Genomic DNA, 22,202 nt, shown 5'->3' on the forward strand with positions numbered 1-22,202 from the left:
TTGTCTCAGGAAAGTGTAGCAGCTTGCAAGATGCAGTTGCTGCAGGATGCAAGTAGGAGGTAAAATGCTGCTCTTACAACTGCAAGTTGTCATTAAATCTTGGGTTCCCTCATGTGCCTGAGGAAGTCTGGAGCAGAAAGGAACAGGATCCAGATCTTGAGTGATGTAACCTTGTACAGTAACTGTTCTCTTGGTGTTAAGTGGGAAAGCAGCAAATACAACGAAACTACCTTAAAAAGCCAGTGCCACCACAGAGCTACCTGTTATATTATCTCTAATATGATCAGCCTGGTCTTTTGTATTAGTTTTCTAGTCTATAGATTTTTAAAACTTTAATTGATTGGACTCTAGCTGGTATTTCATAAAGGGCCTTTTCAATTTTCTAGCTTTCATTTTTAATATTAGAAACAGTTATTTTGACATTCAGTTTTTGTAGGAAGATTAATTTTTAATGTTCACCCTCTGTGCTCTATTACAAGCCTTCCAAGGCTTGCATTCAATTTGAAAACTTCATCTGGTTTCTCTATCATGCTGGTACTGAAAAATCTTTTCTCATAGCTTCTCATAGATTCGACAAGGTTTCATAGTGTGGAAGCTGAACTTGGTTTGTCTATTATTGTCTGACTTTTTGAGTTAGAGTATGGCTTTTTGGATGGGTCAGGGAAGAAAAAATTTCCAGTCAGAGCTTCTGCAGTGAGAATAAACCAAGCCATGCAACTTCCACATCTTAACAGTGAAGATACTGGTCTAGGATTTTTAGCAGATACTTGAATCTATAACAAATTTTGCCATCTTGATTTCAAGTTAAAATTGAGCAAGGAGAAGAAACTCAAGTCTTGTCTGTTAGGAAAGATGACTCCTCTTCCCTCAGATAAATGATCCTGTACTCTATGAATACATATATTAACTTTTTAAAGTTGTAACACAAATAACAAGAGGTGTCCTTGGGTATAGGTCTGTTTTTATTTTTTTTTGGTTAATTCACTAGGAATTGAGAAGGCTTCTGAAGAAGGAAGACAAACCCCTTCTGATGATGTTCTATGCCCCATGTAAGTAACCCAGCATGTCCTGTCATGTCACTCTTCCTTCTCCACTGAGAGATGTCCTACTCTGACTAGAAGCCTCACCTGTGTTTTGCTAATACCATCTTGTCCCACCTTTATAATTCAACTCCTTGTGTTGTTCTGCCTGTTTGTCCTCAGTTTTCCCCTAGTTGCCCATCGCTTGTATCCTAGTCTTGCCTTTTTCTCTTGTGATGATGACTCTTGCTCATTGTTCTTTCAAGCAGCTGCTTTCTGTAATTTTTTTACCCGTTGTCCTTTCTATATTTGTGTTGTACAAAACAGAAACACTGTATGCTGAGTGCATAAGTGTTAATTCATCTGTCTCAGAGTGCCTAGCCCTCTGGCCTGTACGGAGCTGTAAGTGCAAACGAGTATTGCACATGCATTTTACTTTTGCAGTTTGGGCCATAGCATAAGACAAGTTGGTTCCACACAAGCAAAAGATCTCTGGAGGAGACCATGGAGTTGAAAAAAACCCAATATATTTGTTCTTCCAAACTGCAGGCAGAGGGAACAGTGCAGTGGTCAGGAGCAGGAATATCTTTCCTACTTCATCCAGGAGGTACCCTGGGTGTTCCTACTCACATTGGCAGGAGTAACTTGAATACAAGTAGGATTTCATGGCGGGGGGCAGAGCAGGAAGGAAAGAGAAGAGCACATTGGAGTAATTGCATTTCTTTTGTGACCTTGACCTTGTGTTGCTGCTATCTTGTCATTGCATTGGCCACTTGTTCCTTAATTTTGCAGATTTACAAATGCTTTTTTGTGTTTCCTGGTGACTGGTATGTGAGAGGCTTTCCAGCTCTTCAGAACAAGATAGCGTTACACCGGAGTTGTTGCTCAGATAAAAAGCAGGGGAGCCATGAGAAAGGAATGAACGTGTGACCTAAGCTAGAAAAGCTTCCCAGCACTGCCCTGATAGGGAAATTGATGTTAGGCACCACTAGGAATTTTCTGGCTGATGGTCTTTAAAATGGTGTCCCACGGCAGCATTTTATGGTGTTTCTCAGTGTATTTTCTCTTGTAATTACTGCCTGAAACGCCATTCTACCTTTTTAATCTCATCTGAATACTGCCAAGATGGCCAAAATTGCCCAAGACTTAGTTTGATGCATCACTAAGAGAATGTTTTTTCTTTCAATTAAATTAGTTGCAGCTCTGTGCCTTCAGACTCTGCAGCAGGATGGTCCTGCGTGGACTGGCATGGTGCGTGGTTATTCCCAGTCGCTGCTGCCTTAGCATCAGTGGGAGACGATAGGCCTGCTCTGCTTGTAAATCACCCCTTCAGGGAGAGTTCAGCTGCAGAGTGCTTTCACAGTTTACCTGTATCATGAATAATTGTTTTCTACAATCGAGTCTCTTCCTCAAATGTGCCTTATCTAACCCTTTGTTCTCTTTGAACCCTTCCCCCAGAAACCCTCCTCCTTCCAGTTTCTCTTCATTTGAAGTAGCAAAACACCTGCTAGTCTTCAGTGCTGTAATACTTTTACTGCTTTCTAAACTGCTGTGAAGGAAGCCTACTTGTAATTTTTTTTTTCTCCCCTCTGATTTCACAACTCTTAACTCCCTCATCTTTTATTTAACACATCAGACCTTCTGACTTGGTTCTTGTCCAATTTTTCTTTTCTTACTCCTGTTACTGGAGACAGAATACATCCAGCAGTTGCATTAAAATACTGGCTTTGGGCAGCTGAAGTTACTGGTTACATTACAGGTGTTACCTTTCATAACTGGGAGCAGCAAATCAAGGCTGGTCACTAAAGGAAATTCTGCTTTTCTTTACTTGTAAGGGGTGACTCAGGGAGGTCTTTGGCATGAGAGGACATCAGAGGATTTGTCTGGGAAGCTACAGGGAAGACAGTTGCATTATTTCTTTGCTTTTTTGGAAGCAGGGGCTTTAGATTCATTGTGGCAGATTCATAGGAAATGGGCTCTTTCATTACGTATCAGTGCAGAGGAAGATGAAAGCGACTGCAAACTTATATGTAGTTTCTTTAATATTTCAGGAATGCTTGGTCTGGGTAAAACAACTCAGAGCAAAGGCATGCTTTCCTTAGAAGATATTACCTGCCATTTGGAGACCATTCACTGTACTTTCAGACCTATATTATAAAGTCAGACAGCACTAAAGATGAAAAATTAGGTATACTTATAGGCATTCAGATTTATTTGTAGTTAACCCTGTCAAAGAAGACTCCTGCAGGAGACAATCTGGGTTTGGCAACAAAAAGGAGCAGTTTATAACATCATTGAAAACAGGGCTTTAAAAATGGAGGTGTTAACTTGTGGAAAAGCTAATATGTGTTTAATTAAGCCCCCCCTTTTGACACAAAATACAAGAAGAGAGAACAGAAAAAACCTAGTTTTTTGAGGTTACTCTTTTATGCCTGCATAGGGATATGTGTGGCTTGACAGCATCCTGAAGAGTATAACCCAGAAATGCACAGGCAGGAGAGGTTGTACTGAAGTGGGTTTGGGAGTAACGAGTTTGAGGCAGTAGCAGAGCTGGGAATGGAAGGACTGTAGGGCTGATGGCTGGGTGTAGGAGGCTGGTATGTGCCTGTGCTCCAGAAGGGAGTCTAGGGAGTGGTAAGAGGTAGAAGAGGGAAAGAGAGGGAGATCGATAGCTGGGAGAGTTCGGGGCCTGAGGCTGCTGAAGAGAGAAGAAACAGAGGATCCACAAGATGGTGTTAACAACTCGTATCTTCTGATGTCTGTCCAGTGGTGTGGATGAAGCTGCAAGATGTCAGCGGGCCTCAAATGAGTGGTCCGTGCCCACCAAGAAATTGTAATTTTGACCAGCACTAATTTAACAACCTCACTGGCAATTTGAGCAGAGAGATCAGAAGTGGAAAGACTGCAGAAACAAGAGCTCTCTTTTCTCTGATTAGAGGATGTTCCTCCCAGGCATGCTGATGTGATCCTAAACCAGTGGCTGCAAAATCTGTTCCTCCTTTCTGGAAGTTACTTTCAAAATTCTTGTCTCTTCACTGGAACAAAAATTTTGACTACTGTCCCGTGGTGGACCCAAGAGTTTCCACAATAAGTGTCTGGAGTGCTTGGGCACAGCTTCCTTTCTTTCATGCTGTCTGCACTCCTGTCCCTTCCCATGTGCATGCACGTATTTTACTTGGCAGGGGTGAAACCTGCTGCTTACAGGGTGATTTACTGCTAATCTGCTTAGCACTCCAGAGCGTCACCAAACAGCTCTTAGTACACTCCAACTATACGTCAGTGGTCTTCCTTACTCGCCGTTTGTCTTTTCCTCAGCACATAAAGCTATTGTATCTTAAAAGGGCTGTTACTGCTTCTGAGTTATGTCTTCTCAATTAACGGAGCACTGTTTAACTTTTGATGTCTGTTTAATGTGTTTAGGGAATGCTTCTCAAATTAATTTCAAAGACCTGTTAAGCTGGGATGAACCTGAAGTACCTCCCCCTGTCCCTTAAAGACCAGAAATGCACAAAGCTTTTTGTTTGAGTTCACAAGCATGACATCTTCCATTGACTTTTGATATGCGAGTTTCATCTTATGTTCCCTTCTGGGCTCAGCTCAGAGCCTGGGGAATATAAGATGGTGTTATTCTTTCCAAAACTGGGATGAGAAAAGAGTATGAAAATGAATAGCATGAAAAACATGCACAATTAGCAGCGTGTAACAAGTAATATTCTTAGAAACTAATAATCTCATAATTATTTAATGAAACACATAAAGAATTTTGTTCTAAAATTTTTTTAATATAAAAAAAATGTTGTTTCTTATGGTTTGGAACATAGATCCTTTAGAACAGGCTGAATTGTTGGCATATTACTTACACAATTTCTTTTTTTATCAGGGTGTGGTGTTTGTAAGAGAATGATGCCATCTTATCAGCAGGCAGCCACAGAACTGAAGGGTAAATATGTAAGTGAGAAGATAAGATTTATATGAAATTAAAAAAATCCTTTTAATGCACTTTTTTTTTAGTATTTAAAACCACAACTATTTATTGAAGTGGGGAGTTTTTAAGCAAGTTGAAACAAAACAGAAATTAATGACTCTGTTCCAGATCCCATCAGGATTCTTTCTCTTGGTTTTTATTCTTTTTAAAACTTTGGAGAATGAGGTGTTAACTCGCTTGCCCTTTAGATCCAGTGTAGTTCTTGCCATGGAAAAATGGGTTCTGACACTGTGTAGGTTTATGTTTAGCCTCTAATTTGTGTGTCTGTAGTCCTTTTGAGCTCATTTTGGTAAAGATAAAAAAATGTTTGCCATAATGGGTTTGATCAGCTTTTTGGCCTGATATTTCATAGCAGGGTCAGGGATGGATGCCATTATAGTAATAATTAATCCACTTTTTTAGTGGAGAATCAATGTCATGGGAGGGGGGGTTCCCTATGTTAGCTACTGATTGTCCTCCTAGCCACTAAGCATAAGCATTAATAAAATCTTACAGTTTTACTATAGCTCTGTCAACAAAGTTAGCATTCATACCGGATTGAAATGAAAGTAAGTTTTGACTGTAGTAAAATCCATCCACAGCAGTCAAAATAATTTAATTACCTGTTTGTACTAATAAGGTGTATTGATGTCTCAAAGCAAGTCAAAGGCACTTCTCTAGTTAAGGTTTTATAATGTGCTTAATGTATAATTTATATGATACCAATAACACATGAGTGACAAAGAAAAAGGATTGTTGTTTCATGGCTTTGGTTAGTTGGCTTTGGTCTCATCCTACCTGTTGGATCATTCACTGTTGAGTTTACAGGCTTCCTCCGGAGAGGCAGCACGTGATGAGGCAAAGATGAAGCACTGCTGTTCATCGCTAGGGCAGCTCTGGCCATTGCTGCTCATAAGCACTGAGTCCTGTCAGATTCTCCATGTTTTCCCAGCTAGTTGTTTTTCAGAAGTGTTTTCTTTAAATCCCTGTTTGTTTAGGGCTGAAATGAGTGGGATTTGTTCAGATTTATTTAGGAGACTGTACAACCCTTGAAGATATTTTCAAGAGTGTTTTCATCTAGCCAGGCAGCACTCTAATGCCATCTCGCCTTGGTGGAGCATGTGCTGTGGTCTTTGGGTAGGCACTCCTGTCTTGCACAGTGGGTACATTGCAAGGTGTGGGGTGGGCAGGAATTAGGAATGTAAAGAATCACCTACAGAGGTAGTGCCAGAGAGAAGGTATGCTGCAGAGCGCTATGTTCTCCTGCAGTTATCCTTTCCTTGTCCATGTGCAGCTTGTTTTTTTAAATTCAGACCGGAGAATTTAGACTCCAGATCTCTTCTAGTTTATTTCCTTCCTCACTTGGAAATGGTTTCTGTAGATCAAGACTAATCCTGCGCAGTTGAGTGACAGGGCTGTGACACAGCTCTGAGACTGACAGTGCCTGTGTTCGATGCAGCTCAGGTCAGGGGTGCTTTTTGCACTGAAGTGCTTTTAGTGCAGGATCAGTTCAGAGGAAAGTCCAGTTATGCCACTGCCACTTGTGTCTTTCACAAAAATCAGTTTGTTCATCTAAATTTGACCTAATTAGCTTCCTGAGTGGTATGTGTACACAGTTTGCCATCTCTAAACTTAACTGCACTGTATCCATCATAAATTATCCACGGGGTACTGTAGAGCAATGTTGACCTCCAGATCAGACTTTGCTGGAAAGTTTATGATTGGTTTGGATGAGCTGAAGGGTTTGGCCTTTTAATCTGACCTGTCATTAGCTGTCAGGATGTGCCAGGCTCAAAAGCGCTTATTGCTATTATATAGCAGGAAAATGAAATACAGTATTGCCTATTTAATAGGTCATAAAAATGAAAAGGTGAACTGTACCTGTTACTGGTTGTTGTGTTCTCTTGGAACTGTTTGTTTCTTGTCCTGGTACTGTTACTGAGAGGAAGGCAAGGTGGCATTTTCAGTGTTACATTCGGTTTAGATCTTACAATTCCATTACACCCAGTGCAGAAGGAAAAAAGGGGCTCCGAATCAGAAGAGGATGGCTTATTTTATCCTTGGCACGAGAGATTCCTGTGGTTTGTGGATAGGGTGGGCTCTGGCGAGTGACTCGGAGATGAATTATGGGCCCAGTGCAGGGAGGAACTGGTGGTCAGCAAAGCACTTCAGCATCTCCTTAATACCCATGGACTTCATGAGTGTACCAGAATGGTTTACTTGGTAAAGACCGGCTTCAGTGTGCACTTAAGTGCTTTCTTCCTTTGGTGCTTGTCTTTTTTTTTTTTTTTTGGTAAACACATGAGACTTGATGTGTTTGAGAATATATACTTGAAAAGCATCAAGTTCCTATGCTTATTTCAGATATCAAATAAAGGAAGCCTTTGTTTAACCTGTTCATTAAACTTAGCTCTAGGAAGGCTTCAAGTGGTGGTGTAAGGTATGAATTTTGGAGCAATCCCATCAAGAAAACTGTGAAGCAAGGGAGGGGTCACAGGAGAATAGGAACAGTCAGAAGCCCAGAAGACATGGCCAGCTAGGAAAAGTTCAGAGTCAGTTTAGGTTATAGGTAACTTGATAGAGAGCAGATAAGTGTTGAAATATGTCAAATGTCACTGCGGAGGTGAAAGGAATAAACTGATCTTTGCATCTTCTATGGCTATTAAAAGAGGTAATGGACTTAAATTGAAGTCAGGGTCGGTCAGTTGTTTGCTAAAAGCAAATTAGCTAAACATCTGGCACAAACAACTTAGGTATAGAGGGAGGATCCTGGCTTTGGGTAGTGTATTTTGATGGTCCTTGACAGCCTGATATTACATAATTCTGTCATTATAGGCCAGCTAAAGCTGTTACTTTTGTCATTAAAAATGAATCCCATTGTAATGGGCTTTTTGCTAATTATGCTTCATATGATGTATGAATACCAGAATGAATCCAAGTTACTGACTCGTATCAATCATTGCAGGCTGGGTGGACACAGTGAAATTGTAGCAGAGTATCTGAAATGGCCGGGAATGCCCATTTAAGACCTAGGAAATCCTCTGAAAGTTCATAGCAAACATGAAATCTGGTAGACTGGTGTTTATGAGGGCATTAGTTAATGAACCTGGTTGTCGCTTTATAAAGCAACCACTGTGTCTTGATCCTATTGCATTTACGTACCCTCAAGTGGTGACATAGAGGATAAGGGAAGGGGAGAACTGGGTCTAGATAATATTATATGAATTAAGTGAGTCTGGTTGTTGGAACTACAAGGAGAATTCAAAGAGAGAGACTTGGCCTGCCAGTATAAACCCTATTTCTGTACTCTTCTCACTTAGCTTTCCTTCATCCTTTCTCAGGATAGGGGAGGGAAAACAAAGTATCTTTTTGTGACTTTCCAGCACATTCTTAGAAAAGGTTGACCTTCAAACGAGGATTTTCTGCTTTAAGATTTATGTCATGCTGGCTCTGAGCACATTTGGTTGGTCTGTGCAGTTTGCTGCAGTCAGGAACCTGGTATTAAATTCTGTTGTGGTATTTCAGCTGGAAGGAGAAAATCCTGTTTTTGAAGGGGGAAGGAGGAGGGGTTTGGATTAAGACCCTGCTGCTGAAATGATTTAAGCTGTCAATGCCATTAAACTAAGTTAATCATGAAGTGGTATCTCAGCAACTCACAGGTTGCAGGTTTGACAGCAGAATGACCTCTGTATGAATCCCACACCCACAGAAACTCAGAATCAGTCCCATCTTCAAATTTTCAGGTCAGAAATTTTTGAAGAGAATTGGACAGGGCACAGGATAAGTTGCAGGGCACAGGGTAAGTTGTAGAAGCCCTGACCCTGAAGCTCGGGGTGAAGGGCTCTTAAGGTGGAAGATGGGTTGGGACAGAGGTAAGGGAAGGGAAGGACAGGCTTTTTGTTTCACTTGCTAGTCTGAAAAGCTACTATGCTTCTGTGCCCCTTTTGATATCTGTAGGACAAGGTTAATTCTTAATTCTCATTACACCCTACCAGTCAGGTTAGTTAACATATTTAAAGCATGTAAATGCCATGTGGTATTTCCTGGGCTCATGGAAATAGGGCATGTTTTACTTTCACATCAAAGTAATGCTGATTTCCCCTTGCCATTCAGTAAGTGTATTTTTGAACTGGGATAATGCCAGTGCTTGGTTGGTTAGAGCTTCTGGACGTTAGCTGAGATTGTAAATTCATTGCTGGAGTTGAAACCAGAGAGATGAGGGTGGAACTTCTTGTGTCCTAGCTAACGTTTGGATGCAAACTAAGCCGTGTACTTGCAGAAGAAGAAAAAAGAAATCTGGTTAGGCTTGTAGCTTAAAATCCAAATATGCAAAGAAGAGCACAAGTAGTGTGATTGAGAGCATTCCCTTTAGGTATTTCTGCTAGTGGGTGAATAAAAAGAAACAGAGACACTTCCAGGGCAAGGAGGAGGTAACAAGCTGATTGGCGTGTACTTTCTGTGGACTGGACTCAAATATTGCTCTGTTTCCCCCTTGCACAAATTCAGAAAAACTTCACTGCCTTTTACAGAGATCCCCTTGCTTTACTGCAACATGAATGAAATCAGAATCTGCCCACAGCTAAGTTGTTTTTACTTAACTCTTTAAAAAAAGTTTTAATGTTCCTGCTATATTGTAGGAATCAATACGATTATGCTCTGTTTTTTCAGGTTCTTGCGGGGATGAATGTTTACTCTGCTGAATTTGAAAGGATAAAGGAAGAATACAATGTCCGGGGATATCCTACAATCTGCTATTTTGAGTCAGTTATGTTTTGCTACTACTTTAGAAATCATCATACGCTCAACTATAATTGCATATTCTTATCTTGCAGGGCAAGGACTAAACCTTGTTTTGTTGCTTTAACAGGAAAGGAAAGTTCCTGTTCCACTTTGAGAACTATGGTGCTACTGCGGCAGATATAGCAGAGTGGCTGAAAAAGTAAGGCATTGAACTTCGTGCACTCCACCTTTTATGTACTCTTCATTATTTACAGAATGTAATGGTTTAGGAACAGCCATCTCTCCCTCGTTCCCTCTGTTCAGAAGAGCAAACAAAACTACCCCGCTGAGATTGGCTAAACTAGTACAGAGAGATTGCCTAATGTTTGGTTTTTAGCATGCATGCCTTGCATTTCACAATTGCATTTTGTCTGTAATAGGAGACTGTCTGTGGACCAAAATAAATGCAGATGCACAGATCTCAGCTTCATTAAAAATGCCAACTTAAATTTCCAGCGATCTTGGGTGCCAGAACTTAATACCTTGCAAAAAGTCTGACTTCTGTTGTTTTATTAAAAATGTATATACCAAGTGTGCAGTTCTCATTGGTTCTTCAGCCTCTAGCTGGAGCCTTTCAAGTGTCTCACAGAGCCAAACCGGAGATCAAGGCACCCTGGATTGCTAGTCATTTTTGCAAAGTCTGTGTTTCCTGTCATGACATGAAGTGGTGTAGAAAGCATCTTGTTCTACCTAAAGAGAGCTATTTGCAGTCATAAATATTTTGAGGGCTGAATGAGCCTATGGGCCTAACAGTTGAGACAGGGAGACAGAAAAAGTGTGTGTGTATGTAGTTGCTCTTCAGCTGGTGCAAATCAGCACATTGTCAGTGAAGCTGATAGAGCAGCTGGAGAGAGCCGAGATAGTCTGGTGATGGAGAAATACTGTTAGCAGTTAGCCCCAGCTCTTGGGCATTATGTCATCTTTGTAACCCTCCCTTGTTTGCTGCAGCCACAGAAATAATCTTGAAATGAAGCTAATAAAAGGAAACAAATGCATGGGAAGGAACAGACAGTTGCAAACTATTGTGATAATATGGCTTAGCAAAATTGGCTCAGAATACATGTGTTTTACTGTACCAGTGGGGCTATGCTGAGGATGTGAGTGGTTGCAGGTAGCCCAGGGTCTTCAGCAGTGGTAGGCTAGGTGCTTCAGGATTGGGAACCCACGAATGAAATGACAGCAGCATTCCTGTTAGCAGCAGGAGATACAAACGCTGCAGGCAAGTACTGCCCAGTGGATCAAAGAGGAGGAATTTAGCCATAGTCTTTAAGCCTCATTTAGTCCATTAAGCCTTCAGATATAAATGATCAAGATGGCAACTCCAGCAATGCTGAGGAGATGATTAGCCCTTGGAGCAAGGATATGACTTCATCACCTGCACTTTATTATGCTTTGCAGTTTTGCAAAGATGTGGTTCTCTCTTGGCTACCTCATATGAAACATTAGATGTTTGGGGTGGGTTTTTTAGCCCTGTCTGCCCACATAGTATCGAGATAATCCCTGTAATATGCAGTGCCTTTGTATCAGAACTGTGACAGCAAGTGAACACAACAGCTACTGGAGGCAAAGCAGAACAGCTGCAAGCTCTTTCCAATGATAATCTCTGCTAACAAGCCACTGTGGGCTTTGGCTGATATTTCAGCAGTCCGGAGCTAAAGACAGCTGTTTGTCCTCACTTAGTGTTAGTGCATGCTTATTAGTTTCCCAAAAGATGATCTGAGCAGTAGCCTTCTTGCCCCTTTTTTGTATAATAAGTACAACTTTTAAGGAAACCACGTTGAGAAATTATGCATACTTGGATTTTGCCAGTAATTGATGTTGCAATTAAAACCGTACATGGGGTAAATCTGCTACATGCATAATATTATATTACTCTGAGGAATCTGCAGTACAAGTAGTCAACTGGTATGGCAAGAACTTTAGGAAAGCCAAAGAGTGTAATTAGATAGCTGCAGGGTGTATAGGCTATATTTCAGAATAGTATAACATTAAAATTGTGTCAGGAAGTTACTTGGATGCGAGACGTTGCTCTGTGGAGCAGGGGCATGGCAGTGCCAGAGTGTATATGGCAGCCCATGGTGAGGAAAGCCAGTACATTTTTATACTGTGCATGCATGTGCTGTCATCACAGATTCTTGAAAGAGAATCCAGCAGATATTGAGCCGTATGAAATGACCTATTTTTTGTGTACACACTGCAGAAAAGCAACTGTTTTCTCTTCTCTCTCCCCCTTCTCTGTTTTTTCCCCTCTAAATGTTACTGGTAGAGTGCTGAAAGCGGTTGATCTATGCTAATTTTTTGGGGAGGGCATGATATAACTTAATTAAGGTTAGAATTATTTCAATTATTGAAAGGATGTTTTCCATGTTCTTTCCTCTCAGAATAAGAGCTGCTAGTTTGGAGGGCTCCAACACCTTTTCTTTTACTACTTATTGAAGGTGCTTCTTTCTTATGCTGAAGTGTGCTAATGCATCAGTCTTATGGATACTTAACCTCTCTTATCTTCCTAATAGGCGCTGGCTACTATCTTACGGAGTTTCAGATGTTTTCATAAGGCAATAGAGAGAAACCATCGTACAGCCTTACTCCAACACACAGCATTGTTAACATGAGAGATGCTGTCTTGTACATACCACAATTCTTTCTCTTTTTTCTTTTTTTTTTTTTTTTTTTTTTTTAAATCTGATACACAGCTGTATCAGCCTAGGTGGTAGGCAAGCCAGACAGCTTCTTGCTGCCTTCAATAGCTGCTTAGTTTGTCTTGCTGTTTTTATGAACTCCTCTCGGGGCCCTTCCTTAGCACCAGCTACTCAGTTAAATCAAGAACTTGTTCTCTGTTCTTAATTGAATTAGCTCTTGATAACTCTTCCAGAGTTCTGTCATTCTATTTTTGGTCTTCAGGCATTGGATGTGCCTTGTCTCAGTTTTAAATGACATTTTAGATTTTGCTTGTTACTTCCTCCAGGCCTTGAGGTGCTTCTTACCAACTCCTGTGTAGGCTTATTAGCATGCACAGCATTTTAAATTGGGCCATTTGAATAAACATCCTGTGCCCTGCTTTACTAATTCCTTACTGAAATAGGTCATGCCAGGCCCTGCTAAACACAGCGTTCTCCCAGTGCTTTGTAGCCACTGTGTCCGTGTTCATCAAGCTCTGACTACTCAACCCAACTCCCCTTCCAAATTCATTAAGTGTCATGGTGTTTTCTGGAAAGCCTTCACTCTGCCAGGATACCTGCAGATTATGGCTCTCTTACAGGCTTGGCAACAAGCAAACTGATTATCTGCTAAACTTCTAGACAGTAGGCTTGTGGACGGGGACCTGCTTCTTTTTCTCTCTTGGCTGCTTGGCCGAGTGCAGCTCCAATCTTTGCTTTGATTTTGTTTCTTGGTTCGTTTATCACATAAGCAACAGCAGAGGTGTGCATTACAGTTTTGCATAGATTGCTTAATATTCTTGGATCATACCCATTGCTTACATCAACAGAATTTACTATCTGAATCTGTGTATCTTTCTACTGCTTTTTTTATCAAATTAGGCTTTCAGCCTAGAAACGAGCAAGGCAGGATAAATGAGTTATCATCCGTTTGCCATTCCTTTTTCCAGGCAGCTAACACAATAATACATTTAATCAAAAATAGTAAATCTGCTTTCACCAGAGATGGGGTCACATCCAGACCTGTACTTTGCCAAAGAATTTGGGGAATTTTGGGGGTATTTAGAACTCATTACTGCAACTGGCAAGGATAAAATAGCTTCAAAGTCTGGCTCCAAATGTTCATATGTTTGGGTGTCCTTTATGTGAACACTGCTTTAATAAATAAAATGTCAATTAGCGTAGTTTATTTCATATCTGCCAAATTCTCTTTTTAATGTACATTAATAAAAGCCAAGAACAATTGTTTAGCGGGATGATGAACACTGAACTGGTCCAGAGGAGCTTGGGTTCAGTTTCCAGATTTGCCACAGATTTGTCTTTGAGCTCTGGCTCTGATCCGTCAAAGATGGCTAAACTCAAGTGCAATCATAGTGAAGTCCGTAGAACATGTCAGTTATCTTCTAGGTTAAGCATGCAGTTGAGTAGCTTTGCTGAATTAGGTCTACAAGCCCACTGCCAAGTAAGGACATAACGATGCTTCCCCAGGTCACAGCGTTGTTCAGGGTAAACCTGTATATTCCTGGAGAAATGGTCTGCGTAGCTAGCTTGTGGTCCCAACAACGCACCTCCTTCTTTCTCTGTCAGCCCTAATCATGCTGTCGGTATTCAAGGTGACTGGTTAGATTGGCTGTTGCTGCTCACTACTTTTTTCTTTCATTTGCAATGGCTCCTGTGAACTACAAAGTGTGAATGCTGTGAAAAAGGGAGCATCCTGCTGAGGAAGGTAAAAGAGTAACAGAAGATGCATCTGATTCCTATAATGTAATACCCAAGCAGTCTGGTTATCTCCTCACTCCATCCCCTTCCATTGCTGATCTGTCCTCATGAGCTTCTTGTGGACTTCTTTTATTCCTCCTCTAGTTTTATCTGATTTTCAGTGCTTATGAGTTCTGGGTGGGTACAATTGTGGAAGCTGTTCAGTAGGGTTAGTGTGTCATACATATATGGACATCTGCACAAAGTGATTCCTTGCAGTCCAACTTGCCAAAATGACTGCTTAGCACCAGAGAGCTGCTTTTAAGCTGTGTCTGTTTGTCTTGTAGCCCACAGGCACCTCAGCCACAGGCTCCAGAGACTCCCTGGGCAGATGAAGAAAATGTAGTTTATCACCTGACTGATGAGGACTTCGACAAGTTTATAAAAGATCATTCATCTGTGCTAGTGATGTTCCATGCACCATGTGAGTTTGGTTTTTTTCTATTATTCTGTACCCTGAGCCAAATGCTTGCTAACAAACCCAATGATGATTGTCTGTGGAGGTTTCACAGAGCCATGAACTCAAAGTCCAGGCTTTTCTTGTTTGCGACGATTGTTAAATACACAAGGCATGAAATATTTGTGAAGTTGCTGACTTGAAGTTTAGGACAGAGATGTGCTTCTGGAAGTGACACTTTGTAGGGTGAGTCAAAACATAACTGAAGAGTGTAATGATGCTTAAATAGTCTGAGGACTCATCATTTTACAGCATGATTTCCTATTTTCAGCTCGTGTTCTGTGTTGTTTGCTTTCAAAGCAGAACTCTGTTTGATTGAGCAACTCAACCTGAGAACCGTGAGCTCCTGAGTCCTTGCTCATGGCTGCTGATGTGTCATTTTGAGCATTTTCACTCCTGTGACACGGTTTGTTCCCTGGCAGTGGTAAGGGGTGATGGTGATTACATATTGTGCTGAAGTATGTCAAAACTTGATCTAAGTTCAGAAAGGCCCCAGGACTTTTGAAAACTAATGCAGAGCTGGTAGTGATACTGTTTGGCTGAGAATGCATTGGGCTGATTTTTTTTTTGACTTGAGGTTTTAGCTTGAGCAATAAAATGCAGCGAGTTGCCTTCAGAAAGCTGTTCCAGCCACGTCATCCTCCTGTATGCTGTTGGGTGGAAGAGTGCGTTAACCACTTAGTTCACTTAGGATGCAACTTGTTTCAGCTACGTAGCTGGTTCTACCAATTCTTTGTGTCTGCGATGGAAAGTTCAGGCTCAAATCTGCTATGTTGGGTGATGCACAGCTTCTGCCTTCTTTCGCCGCTGTGCAGTTGCAAGAGCAGTTGCACTTGGGCGAGATGTTCATTTTCATGGGCATAGATTTGAAGGTTAGGGCTCTGGAGGCAGGCTGTGTGCTCACAGCTGAACAACAGAGGGTCTTGGCACAGAGGCTGAAGTCCTGCTTCCCTTTAAGCCAGCAGCAGTTAGCTTTTTTTTTTTTAGCCTTTTTTGAAGGTCTGCTTATAAGACTCATTTGAAAAACATACCATAATGAATTTCTTTTGCCCAATGAAATATCTAGGGATTTGATCCCCTGAAGCAGGTCTCTGACTGCTGTTTTGTCACTGTGTTCACTGGATTATTTGTACTAATAAAAGTGGGACTGGAGATTAACGCCTGGTCTGAAAACCAAAACACAAGTAGCAGAACTGATGAAGCCTGGTTTGCTCAGGAGTTATCCTTCATTGCCCAAATCCTTCCTTCCCCAGATTTCCATGCACCCCGGTGTGCAAGCGACGGCATGGGCTGCTGCTCCTTGGGAGCTGTACGCTTGCTGGTTTGGCTGAACAACTGCTGCCAAACAGAAACATAACTGCTGAATTTCCTTCCTTTCCCTCTCTGTGCACAATGGCTTGGGATAAGTGTCCTTTCTCTCTAGCCCCAGATTTCTGTATATTTACAGAGATTTAGTTGTATTTAAAAGCTTTGCCATTTTTTGAGTTTGTAAATGGGCAAAGGAGTCCAGTCGTGTTTGGAAGGAAGAAGAGGGGGAAGAAATGGACAGTTGGCCCTGCGAACCTTATTCCTTTAGGAAGTCAGATTAAAAATAGATGAATACACACAACTACAATCAAATTTTATAGTAACTTCAAGTTAGTTATAAATCTGAACAGGCCTCTGTTCAGTTTTTATTTTTTTTAATATTTTCTAAAACACAAGTAATACAATTTTAGGGGTAATGATATTATGTGACCTAGAGGAGGGGCATTTCCAGCTAGGTATGTTTTGTACTGAGGGGCATTCTGTGCTAAGGTACAGCAGTACTTTGGCAAATGCTGTTTTAGAAGTAAATCAAATGCCTGAATTGGGCTGTTGCAATCTCCTGATAACATGTTCCTGCTGCTCAGAATTGGGATAAAGAATGTTCCTTGCCAGAACAACTCCATTTTAAGTACAACTTGAATATTTGGGGCATTTTATTTACATTCAGGTGGTAGTGGTATGCTTACGTGCAGAATCCAGCTTGTACATGTGTAAAAGTCTGTGTTCGTAAGAATCCTCTCAGGGCATCCTCAGCAGAGAGTGTAAGGCTTGCAAACTAATTAACAACAGACAACTATCATAAACAGTTATCTCCATGATTAAAAGATCTTCTCCTAGCACTTCTTAAATGTGCTAATGGAGTCGCCTTATGAATATTAGAAGGTAAATTACTCCAGTAAAAGAAGCAGTAAAAACAGAGGACATCTTACTTGGTTTAACCTTGGTAGCTTAGGATGAGAAAGTTTTTTCTAAAAATTATGTATTAATAAAAAAAATTGTTGAAACAGATGTACAAAATAGGCCCAGAATGGAGGATATACTTCTGTGTAATTAAGAATAAGCAAGGGGATTTCAACACTGGCCTGGAATTAGAAAGTACTTAAAACCCTGCGTTGCCATGCAGAATACATGACTTAGGAGTTTTTCTAGCATACTATCCATCTTGTGTTCATGAGAAGTTCTTTTACTAGAGGGAGGAACTACTTCAGTGATGCTTTAATTGCATGGTCAGATGGCCAATGCATTAGTAGAGTGTAGTATTGAAAGATGTGTTGGGAATTGTAAGCTTTTTATCTGCACCCTACCCACCCCACCCCCCGCCCCACTGAGTGCTGAAGATACAGCTGAACCAAAGGCATGCCTGGTAAGTACCTGTGAACTGCAGAATTAGGCACTGTGATAAATGTGGCCAATTGGGTCTCCATGCCTGTGGCTACTAATGATCATCCCTGTGGACCACACTATAATTATTTACAATCAGTTGCACTTACTAGCCCAATTAAAGGCGTCATAGCATTTTGTGTTAAGTGCAGCCTAGCATAACTAGGTTCAACTAGAGCAGCTATGTGGAATTTAAATACATCAGGAAGGTCTGCAGCATGCAACTTGCACCTCTTGCTGTCAGAGACCTTATACCTTTACTGCAATAATTTAGCACAACCATTAAACAGAAGATGTGCTGGTTCTAGTCGTTACTGCTGGCCCTGAGAAACGTGGGTGAGTGTGGGTGGGCAGGAGTTCATCCTGCTTTTGTTTTGCAGGTCACTAGGGACATGAAGCAGGATTTTTAACCTTCTGAAACTCCGTTGTAAAGCCCTTAAGAGGATGTTCAATAAATCTGAATATTTACCACAGGTAAACAGGGACCCAACCAGCCAGGAGTCTGAAAGCACCCTCTCTCCCCAGCCATCTGTGAAGGGTGTGCAATGTTGTGCTCCTTAGTCAAGCACTTTGCTGAAATTTCATAATTGCTGGTGGTGAGCGTAGTGTTATCCTGAATATATCCAGGCTGGAGTCTTGCGGACATCTGAAGTGTTTTTTCTCTGTGTTGCTGTTGGACCCAAAACCTTCAGTTATGAACTGAGATCTCCTGCACTATACAAAAGAACAAATGAATGTCCCTCTCCCCCAAAGGTTTTGGAGTTTTTTCTTGGGTTGATCATATTTGCTAACATGAGATAGCACAGTTATGTTAGTGGGCATATTTCCGAGTCTGTAAGAGCAGATGTATTGCACCAACCAAAGCTATTTCTGTACCATAATATAAAGACACCTATCCTCCTTATGATAGTCTTCTAGGAATGAGAATAAAGACTCCATGTCTTTATGTGCTTCTTGATATCTGTGCCTACAGCTGATCGATTTATTTAGGTGCCCAAGACAACAGCTGAGTTCTGAATGTCTCTAAATATGGGTTATGCTGCCAGTCAAGTGTTGTTAAATGCTTTAGCAGCATGGGGACTCGCTGGGACTTAAAATGCTCCTGAGTCACTTGAGCACAAAAAAGCCCTGTTTATGTTTTCAGTTTCCCCATCAAACTGTTTGGGAGTCAAATGCAATTTTAAAAATTATTCTGTCTGAAATATTTGCCAAATTAGTGCAGGTTGCAGTCTTTCTGACTCAATTTTTTCAAAGGAATAAAACCGCCATGAATTGCCCTTTCTACATTTTTCACAGCATTGTTCTCCAAAGCACATCTCAGAGTCTTGCACAAAACAAACCTAACCAAGTCGCTGATAAGTCAATTTAAATGCTACTGAAAGGTGTTTAAAGTCTAGGATTGAAATTAAAGTCAATTCAGAAATGGGTTCTAAAAGTGTCTGCTTTTCATGCACAGGAGTTACTTTTCATTATGTTTTATTAACACAAATGACATTGCTAACATTTTAAAGTGTACCCGTTCTTGCAGCCTCATGCAGGATAATGTCCTGGTGCCACCATGAGCTGTATGTAGCCTCTCTGTGTACATTCAGCAAGCACAGATGTGAGTAGTCTCTGATGCTAATTAGTGGTGATCGTCAGTCACCTCTGACGGTGGCTTGGGGTTGCTTTTCCTCCATCTCATGCCCCATTAGCCGTAGTGAAGTCCGTGGTCCAGTACTGATGCCAGAGGTAACAGGGTAAAAAGGCGCTTTGGCTGTACTGTTAGTGTGAGTGTGCCTTTGCTTTTTAAAGGATTAAACTATTAAAATGTTTTTCCTGCAACATTTCTTCCTTGTACATGAGCTTAAATTCATCTTAAACCTGTCTTCTTCCCAGCCTTCTTCGTAGTACTTCTTCAGAGACTTTATATAAGCTGTAGTTGCAGGACTTAAGGCTAGAAAAAATGCCAGTACCCTTTGTGGGATATTGGAGCCATCACGGTTTTCCTCCCTTGATAAGGAGAGAAGGCAGGGAAAATGCAGCTTTCCTCCCCCCACCCCACCCCCCAATTTGTTCTTGGAAACTGCTTTGGAGATACAGCCCTGATATACCTTTTCTTGCTCCCCTCTGATGGAAGGGAGGGCAAAAATAAATCTTGAGATGATAAAATGTCCTATAGTTTTGATGTGTTGTTGAAATGTCCGTGAAATTCCTTTCCTGTCCTCGGATATTTTCTCTCCCTTTATAAACCAACCCCATAAATTACGCAGTTGATGCTTTCCAAAGCCAACTATTCAGCTGTGCAAGTTTTTAATTGCACAGGGAGCTGTTTTATCAATTTAGCTTTGAAAAACAGCTTTTCACACCCTTCACTCCTTCCCTCCTCCCTCTGGTGCATTAAAACCCAAGGTTTTAAGCCACTTTGTGGACTCATTATTAAGAATGCCAACCAATTAGCCCAGTACAAGATGAAGGCCTCCAGCTTCTAACCAAGCAACGGACTTGGATCTCTCCCTGCCAGCGCACCATCATTGGTTTCAGTAGACTTGGTTTTGTTTCTTACTGCTGCATGTGGTGAGATTAGGATGTAGGAATCCATTGCTCACTTTAAATATAAAGTAAAGCAAATCCAAAATGTGCACACAAAATCAAATCTGGTTTTTTTTCTAACTGGGTTTTACAACTATAAATAAATAAGTCTCCCTTTCAGACCCCCACTGGTTCCCTATGAAAGCTCCTTGTGAAAGCAGGCTACCATTGCAGTGAGTGCTAATTGGTACGTCTGTTGGCAGCCTCAACAGAAAGGCCAGGAGTTGAAAAGGCTGAAGAATTAATTTACTGTGCAGCCTGAAAAAATAGCCTTTCTAGCACAGGTCAGCAGCAGCCTAACATTGGCAGCCTGTGATAAATAAATAAATAAATCCTTAAGTTTTTCCATGTTAATTCATGATTCAGTCAAGGATATTTTTTTTAAATGTAAACCAATGCACTTGCACAAGTGGAGGTTACAGGCTTGTGGGTTATCCAAACAACAAGCAGCACTGAATATAGAATGGATGGAAATAGCCTTTAATTTTTGTCACTGTTGTATCTGACATCTGTGATTTTTAAAATAAAATGTTGGCTGTGCTCAGTGGCTATGTAGAGAGCTTTTGGCATCTGCATTCAGATACACAGCCTCTAGGATAAAGACAAAAGGTAGGTAGCTGGGAAGCTGTTCTTATTAGACCTGTGCTAGGAACCCTCTTAATTTATTTGACATCACCTAGTGGTAGCTCTTCATAAGAAGCTTCTGCTTGTCTCTATTGATGGTATCAGTTTAGTTCAGGTGGAAAATACTCTTTCATCACTAAAGGTCTGCCTTCGAGCCTCAGCCTTGGCACCAGCCAAATCAGATGTTTTGAAGAGAAGCTGTACATCTGTCTGGTGTCCTCATGGAGGGGTCTCAGGTAGCTTCCCAGGAGGAGCATCAGCAGCTGCAGTAATAGCATCTACTCTAGTGTTCCTCCACATCTGCACTCTGCCATTGTTTCCACTTGTATAATGTTGATCAGTCCTTCGTTGAAGATAACTGTGTGTGAGAAGAGCTTATTGAAAGCCAGAAGCTGCAGAGAAGAGCCATGTTTTCAAAATGCTCTTTAGTTGTGTGAAATGGCAGAGAGTTGGAAGCCAAAAACTTGGCAGGATGTAGCCCTCGGTCAAGGGTTTGCTTTAGAGTTTCCTGAAAGGTCTTTATAAGCTTTGACAATCCAACCTCACGAATGAACTCTGCTTTTTAAATTGGACTTTCCGTACGGGCAATACTTAAGAAACAATTGTGCCTGTTATTCAGTGATGCTGTAGTCAGAAAAAAATGAAGGCAAGCTGTTCTGTGCTGCCTTGGCTGCAGCCTGAAAGGATTACTGGAAGCTTGTAGTGTGTAAGGCAGGTTGTGTGTTTGTATATTTGGAAGCTTGGCAGATGCCATATCCACGTGATATAGCTGTGTATGCTAGTCCATGGGACAATACACAAGGAAGCATCCATTGCTTGCTGTGGGCTCAATCTTGTTTCTACTAGACCCTGCGAAAACATTCACCTTGCTCTTAGAGTAATTAGAGAAAGCTTTGAACAAGGCAAACTTTCTGGACCATTATGTAGGCCATAGGCAGTACCTAGCTCTGTTGGGTTTCTTGGTAAAACAGTGTGGATGGCAGGATGGGCTGTTGCAATGCCCCGATCACTGAAAGACTGAATTGTGCAAGGGCACTGGGATGGTGAATGTTGCTGGTTTAAGAGTCTAGACAGACGGGTGAAGAGATCTGTTTCAGTTTCAGCATCGTGTTTCCTGACTCTCTACATCCCTTAGGTGCCTAACTTTAACATTGCCTTAGCGCATTTTTAATGAAACGTATAATAAAATGCTTCCCTGGACAGTTGTAAATTGTGCTGACTTTCTGTTCATCGTATGTGTGTACTTTTCAGCTGCACGTTACGGGCAGGCTCCTGGAACAGATATATTCTTCCTATAAACTAGTTAGAAACAGGTAAATTCTTGGCTCCTGAATCTGCTTCCACTGAAGTGAGCAAGTTCTGACTGTTGATTTCAGGGAGGAGGAGGACTGGGACACTCAGACTAGTTTCATCAATATTTGAAAGCATGTAAGTCTACAACAGGATGTTGCTTGATATTACATATGTTTGAATATCACCAAAAATCTCAGGGAGTGTAAACAGTTAAGTGCAATGACCCGCCTCATTAAACTAATTCCAGCAATGATTTTCAGTGGAGATTAATCACACATTAAAACAGGAGTTCTTGGAAAAATGGAGAAGCTGACATGGATTTTTTCTTTGATGACCATCCCACTTACGTTTCTCGAGGTTTTAAAGATAAAAAAATCAATATGGGTTTTTAG

At 41.2% G+C, this 22,202-nt stretch overlaps 1 protein-coding gene across 2 annotated transcripts in view; it reads left to right on the top strand.

Annotated features, from left to right (window-relative positions):
- PDIA5 (protein disulfide isomerase family A member 5) overlaps positions 1-22,202 on the top strand; it is a 102,787-nt gene that overhangs the window by 37,481 nt on the left and 43,104 nt on the right. For both annotated transcript variants that reach the window (XR_008235967.1, XM_052792361.1), the window contains exons 7-11: positions 989-1,049; positions 4,900-4,967; positions 9,652-9,743; positions 9,851-9,922; positions 14,465-14,601. Coding sequence is in view for 1 of the 2 variants with exons in the window: in XM_052792361.1 (XP_052648321.1) it covers positions 989-1,049; positions 4,900-4,967; positions 9,652-9,743; positions 9,851-9,922; positions 14,465-14,601 (430 nt within the window). In the remaining variant the exon portion in view is untranslated. The remainder of the gene's footprint in view (positions 1-988; positions 1,050-4,899; positions 4,968-9,651; positions 9,744-9,850; positions 9,923-14,464; positions 14,602-22,202) is intronic.

The sequence above is a fragment of the Harpia harpyja genome, chromosome 7, assembly GCF_026419915.1.
Source record: "Harpia harpyja isolate bHarHar1 chromosome 7, bHarHar1 primary haplotype, whole genome shotgun sequence".
In the NCBI taxonomy this organism is placed as follows: domain Eukaryota; kingdom Metazoa; phylum Chordata; class Aves; order Accipitriformes; family Accipitridae; genus Harpia; species Harpia harpyja.